Consider the following 11,310-nt stretch of genomic DNA (forward strand, 5'->3'; position numbering starts at 1 on the left):
TATTCACCTTATCTGCTGTTTGACTCTATGTTTGTGTCTTTGATGACCTGAATGCAGCTGTTGATGGTGGTGTCAATTTTGCTGGAAAGAAATCCGGAGCTGGAGTTTCAGGAGCCGGTGGATTTGGACCAGTTGGTTAAGGACGCCTTTGCTGACTTTCAGAAAGACCGCAGCAGACTGGGGGGCTCTGGGAAACTGGTGAGGGCAGATTTAACATGTGAAAGCTTTCAAGTTCAAGAAGTCTTTTATGCAAGGCTTAACAGTAAAACAAACAATATATTGACTAAATACGAAATTTCTGTTCAGTGCTTTTGTCTGCCACAGTTATGCAACTGTCTTCGAATTATATTATATCATAAATGCAATTAATTAATCAATCAGCATATCATGTAATGAATAGATTGAGAGCCCTAATGTACTTTAACACGCAGCAGCCAGTATGAATTTGAATGGCAGGTACACTTGCATTAGCATTTTGTGGTGATGTTACTAAGATAAATAAAATCCACAGGATAATATGGAGGCCTTCTACAACACACCAGCCCTGGGGAAACAAGGCACGTCCAGTTACCTGACCAAGGCAGTAATGATCCAGCTGCTGCAGGGAGAGGTGAAGCCCAGTAAAGATGACCCGTGTTCTGTCAGCTAAAGCACTTAGACTGCCATACACACCCAGTCTCACTAACAGGGGATTGTTTTTTGTTTGGAATAAATTAAAATAAATCATTTCAGAACCTTGAAAGTTATGCCCACATTTAAAAAAAAAAGTTTGCATTGTTAGCCTCCCAAAGCTTATTGTACAAGTTTTTTTTTTTTTTTCATCAGGTCCTTTATCAATACCAGCACACAACTTGGCTTTGTCAAGAGAACCACATGCCTCATGGCAAACTATTAAGTTAGGATCAAAATAGCTTCACATTGTACACTAAGGTACGAACTAACTGCATGTCATCATTATTCAGGATGTGGTTTGAATAGTCACGTAGATGTTGTTGGTTGTGAACTTAAATGTGAAGATAGAAGCTGTTTTGCAACTGTTTTTGTTAAATTAATGTAGTTTATTCTGAAATAATATATACATGTATTTGAGCTTAATGTAGCTTGTTTTTCATTTCGAACCTGTTGTTAGTTAACTTCAGAGCATATGACTGCTACTTGACGTATCATGGCACTTGCTTTTATGTATGTTTGAATACTAATATAAAAAACGTTTGAGAGTGTTGGTTTCCTCATTATAAGAACAGTATTTTCAGTCCTTTACTACTGAAGAAAAATTTCTATTAAAAAATATACTGCCCATGTTTTAACTTAATTGCAATTTCTGTCCTTTTCTCTCTGTGTCAACTGCATTGAAAACCTCAAATCTTTGACAGTCACATAAAAGATGCTTGTGTCACAGTTATTAGGGTTCATCCCAGAAGAAAACCTCAGCAGAAATCTTTTTTTAACTGAATGAGTGGGTGTTTGGACCAAGATCCTTGTTTATCATGCTGACCGCTGCCATCAGCCTCCGCTTAGTGTATGTCAGTAGTAATCAGAGGTCTCGGCAGTTCTCCTGAGAAATGAGTCCCAAGCTTGCAATATATTGAACACGGAGAGCATACAGAGAGACTGAAGAATCTGTATCTGCCCCTGAGGCCAAATACAAGCTTTGAATGGATGGAAACAAGATTACACACTGGAGATTGGTGCTGAACAAAGCTAAGTTATGAGTTATTAAGCCAAAATCTGTCATACATCTGCAGGTGGCTTGTTTTTGCGGATTTGGTCAGTCCATTTAAAAAAAATGTCTCAATCTATTTGAAGGTTGACACTTTTGAAAAATGTTATACACTTCCTTTAGTCTTGCTGCATTTTTTCTGATTTGTGTTAATAATCCATGCACCATTACACCCAATGGTACCTGTCCAAATGAATGTACACTTTAGCATGGCTATTTCATAAATCAAGCTATCCTCTTGAGAAAAGCAATACAACTGTTTTAAAACCCTCATAAAAGTTAACAGGCCCCTTAAAGTCACAGTGTGTGTGTGTGCAGCTGAAGTGCTTATTGGGCGGTCTGACAGGTCTGTTTTCATTGTTCTTAGTCTGTATGAGGGTCACCTCTAGGTAGGTGACATGAGTGAAAAGGACTTGGTAATAATGCTTAATCTTTGCATCACATTGACATCCCTTCTGCACCCTTGTGTATCCCTTATTAACAGCTCGTTCACACAATGCAATTTTACTTTGAAAAAGTTTGTCTAGCGTGTGTTTACATAGTAAAACAATGGAAAAGTAGCACGTTGGAATGGAAAAACGCGTTCTGTGTGAGTTGTGCTGCTTAATATTTTCTTGGAAAAAAGGTGATTTTTGTTTTTTTGTATTCTTTGATAATAGTAAGCTCGAAAGAACAAGCATTTTTAAATATAAAACTGTCACTTTTGATTAAAGGGATAGTTCACCCCCCAAAAAGTGAAAATTCTGTCATCACTTACTCATCCTCAAGTTGTTCCAAACCTATATGAGTTTCTTTCTTCTGCTGAACACAAAAAGAAGTTATTTTGATGAATGTTAGTAACCAGACAGTTGATGTAGCCATTGACTTCCATAGAACTGAAATGTGACAACATGCCCCATAGTACATTGTAACACGTGAGGTGCACATTGTAACATGTTCTCTGATCAAAAAAATATATACAAGACAAACTACAATATTTTCTCAATAAAATACAATTATTAACTTTTTATATATAAAATAATGGCATTTTTTAATAATTAAAAGTTATTAGTTCTTAAATTGAGTTTGACTACAAACACACCACAAAACAGCTATACAGCATAGTTCAAAATATATTAATAATTTCTGAATATTGACTCTCAGTCTTTATTCACCTTTTACTCATGGTTTCTCAATAGAATTCATAAAAGTTTAGAATAGAATAGAGTAGTTCTATAGGGGCTCATTGTAATGGAGTGTTACAACATTCCCCACCTGCAAACCGGGTCTGTCTGTCAAATCTGTCAAAAAAATGTAACCGATATAAGATTAAAATAATATCAGATTTGTCTAATTTTATATAAACAAAAAACAGAGATGAAAAAATAGCATAAGAAATGTACTTTTGCTATTGTTACATAAATGTTCAGTGATATCTTCCAAAGATTTCTGAATTTTGGTGCATTTTTTTCTCTATTTAGTGTTGATATGGCAACTAAATACACTAAATTTCGTCAAACTAGCATGCGTGGAAGTATTTTAAACAAGTGTGTTAAATCTAGCCCTGCGCTAGGTTGTGCCCCGCTCACCCCTACTTCATGAATGACTTCTGTAACTTTTACCAGATGAATCTTCATTATAAAAAGCGAATCTATGTCTCGTCTTTCATTTGAACAAAAAATCCATTTTGCATTTACAGTGGAAACCACTTGTATTACAAATGCACAGCTATGCAATTTAAGCCTGGCCACCCAGTCCTGCTGTAGTCCCAAACCCTTCTTCTCATGTGTTTTTCTGTCTTCAGGAGATGGTCTCTATATGGATTGTTTTATAAACCATTGCCCATCCTTCCTGGCTATTGTCTATTTAGATTTCAGAGAGCTCTGGCAAAAGGAAGGGGAAGGCATTTCAGAGAAACTAGGAAGGATTTCCAAGTTAACAAAACTGTTCAGAACCTGACATCATTTATTAATCTCAAACCGTGTCAGTCTTAGTCACTGTCTTGTGAGAAATACATGATGTAGTGGAAATAGGAAAAGAATCAGATTATAACTAATACAGAAACTAGCCTACAACTCAGTGCTCAGCTGACAAGTTTGTAAACTTGTTGTGACAGTTGCTCGGCAGCTTTTGAAATAGTGTTTTTTTCCCCTAGAAACTAGGTACTTTTTCAAATATTATTGCACAAGTGGCTTACAGAACAGCAAGCTACACTCTAAAAAAAAGATGGTTCTTTAAAAGTTCTTTACACGTAGTAACAGTTCTATTTAGAACGGTAGCGTCCTGAAGAAACCTTTATATGCTGAAATGGTTCTTTGTGTTAGAGTTTAGGGTTCTTTATTCCCGCCTTTTTGTTTTTCAAATCTGTAACTGTCAAAGCCTCCTCATTACTGATTTTCTGGAGCTCCTCTATATACAACTACACGGACTGTCAACATACTCATACAAGCCGAAGAACCCTAATTTGGTACTGTTTAGAACCATTTTTCTGAAGAGTGTATTGCGCTACCATTAGATTGTACTGTAGACAGTATACTAAATGCTATAATGGCCAATACATAGCTTCCCCATTCCCTAAAAACACAGTTCACACAACAAGGTTGTGAGATTAGGTCAGATATATTGTCACAAAACAGTATGCATTTTATATTTGTTAAAGCAGCATCTTACATTTATAATACTTTTCAATGTAAAATTAAGGAATAACAAAAAAAGCATGCATCTGAACATTATCAACTTTAACCATTGATTGTGTTGTTTAGACAATAGTTCTTGCAATACAGTGGCCGTTTATATTATACGATTAGAGATGCAATAAAATATTGAACAAAAACCCTTTAAAAGGTAATGCTTACACTGTACAAAATATATATTTTTCTGTTATAAATAAAACAAAGATTATTGGAGTACATTTTACATTAAAATACTATTTCAGTCTTTCTACTTTAACATTTCATGTTTGATTCAAAGTGTTACTTGCCGTTTCTTTGTAATTATTTGTGAAAAAAATTTCATTCAAAGTGTTACTTGCTGTTTCTTTGCAATTATTTGTGAAAAAAATTTCAAAGTAAACCCTAGACCCATTTTTTTCTTCTTCAGTGTACTCTGCTATCTAAAATTCATTCTAATGTGTTTTTAAAGGTGCTTATATCATGGTCCAATTTGTGCTTCAATTAAAAAATGTTTCTTTAGTCCATATTCAGGTTTCAGGCTGTACTAGTTCAGTGAGCTGTTCACAACTCTTGAATGACCCGCCTGTGAGTGTTGTGAGCCTTCAGTTTTGTGCTCCACTGGAGGTTTGTTTTGACGTAAACTCTTTGAGGAAAAAGCGTAGAGGAATGGATTCACACAACTGTTGATGAATGTAAGAATTCCAGCAATGTCAGCGACAGAAGATAAAACTGGCTCTGATTTTAAAAATTTTGTGAAAATTTCTTCTAATTTTATTATGTGGTGTGGAGCCCAAAAAATGAAGAAAATTATGACAATCCGGGTCACCAGTTTGGTTGGTCTGCATCTGTGTCTGAACATTCCCCGTTTGGCCATTTTGTGTAAGCAATAATATGAAGTCAACATGACTGTGAAAGGAAGAAAAAATCCAAGTAGTGACTCCATTAAAGCCACAATAAGTCTAGCATCTGTATCCAGGTTTCTTTCACACTCCATTTTGGATTCACTTTGAATGTTCTCTTGTGTAAGAATAGCAGGACAAGAGAAAAGCAGTGCCAGAACCCAGCCACAGAACATCAGCACTCTCTCTCTTCTTCTGCCTATTCTGGACCACAACTGTGGATGCCGAATCCGTAAACAACGATATAAACTCAGCATAGTTACTGTTATCACACTTGAAAACATACTGCAGTAGACGAGTGCTGTGAAAAGCTTGCAGGTTGATAGGTCAATGCTTTCTAGTTGACTATAAATCCACACAGGCAGGGTTATCAAACACAAGATGTCCGCAGCTGCCAGATTCAGCATCAGATGAACTGTAAAATTGTCCTTTTTGAAATGCTGAACTATGAAAAGTATTACAGCAATATTACCAGGAACTCCAATCATGAAGCAGAGACTCATCAGACCACTGCTGACCAGGTTTTCTGTTGTCCAGCTGGTGGAGTTTAAACTGGAACTGTTGTAGTTCTCCATGACACAGATGCAATAGTGATGTGTTAAGACAATCTCCTTACAGATCACTACACTTGTGACTTATGTCCTCTGGCTGACAATCACACCCACAGAGTTCTCAGGAAGTAGGTTTTTTTTTTTTTTTTTTTTTTTTACATTTTGCATAAGCTCAGATCTAGTGTCTGTTTTGCTTCTATCAAATACTACTCGAAACATGTTTGCTAAAATTAAACACACTTTATCATCTCTGTTGATAATGTTTTTTAGTAGGCTAATACATATTATAAAGTGGTACATAAAATATTAATTTATTGATATGAATTTAAACCACTTAAAGCACCTCTTCATTCTTTACACTGTTAGACTTTTCTGTAATTTCTACAGTTATTTACTTTAAATCCCCCAGTATTATACTGCTATTTCTCTTTACAGTAAATAACTGTGATTCCCATTGCATCATGGGAATTTTCTGTGACGTCAAACATCACATAGAGACACTTACTGTATTTTTTAAATTTGCGGTATACTACTGTATTAGACGTAACGGCCTCTCTGACTGGCACCATTCCATCGTGCTTTTTATTTCCTAATTTTTGCCTTACACCGCGTGTCTACAACGCTATAATATAACAGCCAGAGGCTGTCTACATTGGACACATTGAAGCGACCGGGCCGGACCATTAATGCAAAATGCAAACCTGTTTGTCCCTTGTCAGAAATAGTGTATGCATTACAAATAATGTTTACATTAACATTAAATTAACTAATGTGAAATTCTGTTTTGATTGTAGCTAATGTTGGCCTACTAATGAGAAAATAACTTTGTATGTTAGTTAAGTTTTATGGCTAGCGTCCACCTTTCTAGTTTTAGCATTAGTTTGCAAACTATAACATATTATAGTTTGTTTTATGGAATTTAATGTGTTTAAAGCCAACTGCAACAAAGCGCCAATTCACGCCAGTGACTTCTAGCAAGATTCCTGAGGCCTATAAGCTACTTGAAATCATATTTTTGATATATTCTGACATAAGTTTGCTGAAATGATCAGCAATATGTGACAAGTGCTTTGGAGCCACTGGTGCAGGTAGCATACAATATCTTATAAAATCTCTATAAAATTGGTTAACTTTATGTCAAATAAGTGACCTTTGCATCATATTTATTACACATCAAATGAACCAATCAGAAGATGGACCATTTTCTATGTTCAGTCTCACCAGATTAAATGTATCCAGTTAAGCACTGCACTAAAACTCTCACTAATTCATTCATACCAAATCTAGTATTCTAAACAAATTAAGTTTATATATTATTGCATTATTTTGATATTTTGTTAGGCAGAAGACTCTCTACCATTGCAGTCCCACCTGACCAGGAAGGTCCTCATATCAGCGCACAGGTGGGTTAACTACTGTAGGAAGGAAAACGATCATCACTCAGTGATTTCTTGCTGTGTATTTGTCTCAAAGGAACCCCTTCACTGCAGATGAGCTGAAATGGGCTAAAACATCAGTCTTTCTCTCTATGGATCTCAGCATTTTTAGAGAGAATTTAGGATATGTAAGTATTAAAATTTAATCTGGCATAATTAATTTAGTTACATCTGAAATGTTTAAATATGCTATTGACAAAAATCTGTTTACAAATATATATTCTTAAGTTATAGTAAAAAGAATAATAAAAATGTAAAAAAAGGAGGTTAAAAATAATTTGACACTAATATGGAATTCTCTCTTTCTCTCTCTCTCTCTCTCTCTCTCTCTCTCTCTCTCTCTCTCTCTCTCTCTCTCTCTCTCTCTCTCTCTCTCTCTCTCTCTCTCTCTCTCTCTCTCTCTCTCTCTCTCTCTCTCTCTCTCTCTCTCTCTCTCTGTGTTTGTGGACACGCATACAGACCATGGAACATTCTGATGTTGTCAGTCAAGTTCTGAACAGGAACCAATCTTTGGAGAAGTTCATTTATTCGCAAAGGTGGACAAAAACATTGTGCTGACTTTTTAAAGATTATTTTGATGATGATTTTTACTCCTATGTTGTGGAAAAGATGGAGGAGTAGACAGCCAGACATTGATAATAATAAGAAATGTTTCTTGAGCATCAAAGAGACTTCTTTCAAAAACATTAAGACACTTAAATACTTCTTTTGGCCACCAGTGTACATGAATCCAACACATTTTTGGAAATAAGTGAAATTATTTTTAAGGTGGGGTTATGTGTCATGTATTGTGAAAAGAACTGTGTTTTGTCCTGTGTTGGACATTTCCTTTTTGACTGCTTAAAATGTATTTATATTCTGCAGTTTTATGAATGTAATGGTTGATATTTCATTATAATACTTGTATAAGCTAAACAACCAATGACTCTACATTCATTTTGTCAAATACTAATGTTTTGTTTAGGATTGTATGTATGTTTTTTTTTAACAATGTGTGCAGTGAAGGACAGCACATAATGTGTTAATTTAACACGTTTACATCTTTGTGCTAACCTTTCTGACATATTTACTTTGTTAAAATCATTAACACAATGAATGAGTTAAAATTAACACAAAAAGCATTGGCAGACTGTTTATTTTGTGATATATATGAAATATTTAAAATAAAATAAAAATAGTATTTTGTAATAATTTTGTTTAATTGATTTGTATGTCAGTAGTACTTATGTAGGATAAAATTAATTCTATATCAAAATTATGAAATCTAATTTATATTTAGTACAAATAAAAATAATTACAGAAGTGTACTGATTGGTTTTTACAGTAATGTAGTTATTGTAAAACTGAAATACGGTAATGGTACGGTAAATCTTAATTACAGTAACTTGCTGGGAACAGTGTTGCCAGTGCGTTACTGTAAAAACTCCTTGAAATGTCTAACAGTGAACACACTGCTTACTCACATATGATTTACCAGTTCTCAGATCAACCCAGTTCTTTTTTATTTTCCTTTTTTTGCTTAGTAAGAGATGGTGAAATCTGTGGTGGTTCTTGCAAAAATTCATAGTAACTGAATGACTACTTGAAACATGAGTTGCTTCCAAATTAGCAGTATTTGTGCCATGTGACACTGATTCGTGAGTATTCTAAGCAACACAGGGCAATAGTCACAAGCTTCCCATTCCATAAGGTCCAATGAAATAATTCTGTCTAGACAGTTTCCTTTTTCTGATTTCAAGTGAATCTAAAGCCACAACGTGGTCTGTTTGCACCAGGGGCATAGCAATAATTTTAGTACAAAATAAAATTACAAAGTTTCATTTTTCAATGAAAAAATCGGCAATATGTCTCAAAAAAGTTAACAGAAAAAATCAATAGCAGCCCTATAGCCTACATAAAACACTGAACCAGACTATTTGAATGTTGAGCAAAAAATGTTGAGCAGCATTGGTTGCAGAATCAGCAGAGGCCAATCAGCTTGTGCCATGCGATAATGATGTGATTGCTTGTAGACTGCAAGTAAGGACCTATCAGCCTGCGCCCTCTAAAGTTTCATGACTGAACTACATATTGTAATCATGACAACTCTCTAAATAATTTTAGCATTTTGACGAATATGGCAATGTTAAAGTATTTGGATTTGGCGGACTAGATCTGCTACGCTGCTGCTGTTGATTATTGCTGCTCCAGAGCAATTATGGACTTGCTACTGCTAATAGATACTCAGACACACTGCCGTAAGCATGTCAGATATGCTGCTGCATGAATAGATAGGCCTATACATAAACCGTCCAACAAAGCAGGAACAAGAAGAATCACACAATACAAGCCAAAACATTTGCATGTATGTAAACATGCTGCTGCATTAATATACATTCATAAATCCTCACAGAGATGTTAGAAAGGCAATAGAACTTACAGCACCCCAACACAAGAGGATCTATTGCTGAGACATATGTATTGCTGCTGCACAGAAGAATCATGAGAACCTCATGTTTGCTATCTATGTGTGCCTGGGCCTGTTTTGCCAAATGGCTTAACTCTAGTGGCTTGATTTATGTGTATCTGGGCTAGCAAAGCCCAGAGTTATTTACTAGTGACTAGCAAAGTGAACCTGGGTGCCATACTCTCAGGTTTGATTAACTTGACCTAATCCAGCTCTTTGCACCTGAGCCAAAATGGCTCAAACTTCCCTAATTAGAATGCGCACTATGTGACTTTAACAAATGATGCCACATTGCAAGCTGATAGAGATGGAGAAAATAACCCCCAACAACCCCACAACAACAAACTGTTCGTTCGTTGGCCAGAGGAGAGAACTGGTTTCTCCCAAGGTTTTTTTCTCCATTCTGTCTCCTGATGGAGTTTTGGTTCCTTGCCACTGTCACCTTTGGCTTTTAGCTTGCTAAGTTGGGGACACTTAATATTCAACAATATTATTGATCTGCCTGCATTGACACCATTGTATGAGAACTGAACTGAGCTGGACGATGACAGCACTGTTCTCTCCAGAGCGGCTGTATAGATAAATTAACTAAATTAATAACCTTTTTACAGAAAAAAACATCACTGAACTTACTTAAGTTGGACAATGACACTATTTTCTAGAAACAAACTTTGGTGTATTATTTTCCTGTTATCACTGTAAAGCTGCTTTGAAACAAGCTGTATTGTAAAAAGCGCTATATAAATAAAGGTGACTTGACTTGACCTGAGCAAGCTGTCATGCATCTATTTAGATTTTGTTTTGTTTGAACAGCCTATTCAAAAGTATGGTCATGCAACAAACAGCAAACCACAGGGTTGTATGCAAACCCACACATTCTACAGGATCGATAGATAGATAGATAGATAGATAGATAGATAGATAGATAGATAGATAGATAGATAGATAGATAGATAGATAGATAGATAGATAGATAGATAGATAGACAGATAGACAGATAGATAGATAGATAGATAGATAGATAGATAGATAGATAGATAGATAGATAGATAGATAGATAGATAGATTTGTTCTGGTTAAGAACATCTGATAAATACTAAATGAAAATATTCAGATGCCCCTTACATTCAGAAATCCATGACCTGTGCCTGAGAGTTTTTTTCTTTTTCCTTTTTCCTTTTTTTCCCTTTAGAAGTAAAACTTTTTTTTTTTTTTTGTATCTTGACAGGAACTTTAAAAGGCAAGCTGCTTTTGATTGAACTACTCAAAGGAAACAGAACAAGAATCAAGTCATCCGCTTGCTGAAAAAAAGTTCCCTCCCCTTTCCTGTGCCAGAAATGAGAAGTTGAGAGAGACAGATATAGTGTCATATTACAATGATTACAAATGGTCTCTTGCCATGCATTTTCTCAAAACAGTTATTTCAGATATGCTTTCTATATGCAGAGACTCGCAGGAACAAGCAGACTTCCACATAACAGCAGTAAATATTTCTATTTGACATTGTGGATACTGTACCTGTTTGAAATTAAAACCAAAATAAACACAAACTATGAGAAATAATTATTTGGTCCTTCTATTTGCAGTGATGTGGACTTCCTTGTAAA

General features: G+C 35.3%; 2 protein-coding genes across 4 annotated transcripts in view; one reads left to right on the plus strand and one right to left on the minus strand.

The window, feature by feature from the left end:
- Nucleotides 1-1,312, plus strand: part of phkb (phosphorylase kinase, beta) — a 67,556-nt gene extending 66,244 nt beyond the window's left edge. For all 3 annotated transcript variants that reach the window (XM_079867057.1, XM_079867056.1, XM_079867058.1), the window contains 2 exons: nucleotides 58-198; nucleotides 512-1,312. In XM_079867057.1, the coding sequence (XP_079723183.1) occupies nucleotides 58-198; nucleotides 512-649 (279 nt within the window). In that variant the 3' untranslated portion in view covers nucleotides 650-1,312. The remainder of the gene's footprint in view (nucleotides 1-57; nucleotides 199-511) is intronic.
- Nucleotides 1,313-4,307: 2,995 nt separating this feature from the next.
- LOC307155881 (C-C chemokine receptor type 1) lies at nucleotides 4,308-5,875 on the minus strand. Its single transcript, XM_079866874.1, has one exon. It carries the CDS (start codon nucleotides 5,843-5,845, stop codon nucleotides 4,916-4,918), a length of 930 nt encoding a protein of 309 aa, XP_079723000.1. The 5' UTR covers nucleotides 5,846-5,875; the 3' UTR covers nucleotides 4,308-4,915.
- Between the last annotated feature and the right edge of the window lie 5,435 nt (nucleotides 5,876-11,310).

Source organism: Squalius cephalus (assembly GCF_949319135.1).
Source record: "Squalius cephalus genome assembly, chromosome: 3".
NCBI classification, from domain to species: domain Eukaryota; kingdom Metazoa; phylum Chordata; class Actinopteri; order Cypriniformes; family Leuciscidae; genus Squalius; species Squalius cephalus.

Coding starts and splice junctions, on each gene's coding strand:
- LOC307155881 (XM_079866874.1), bottom strand. CDS start 5,845: ATGGAGAACTACAACAGTTCCAGTTTAAACTCCACCAGCTGGACAACA.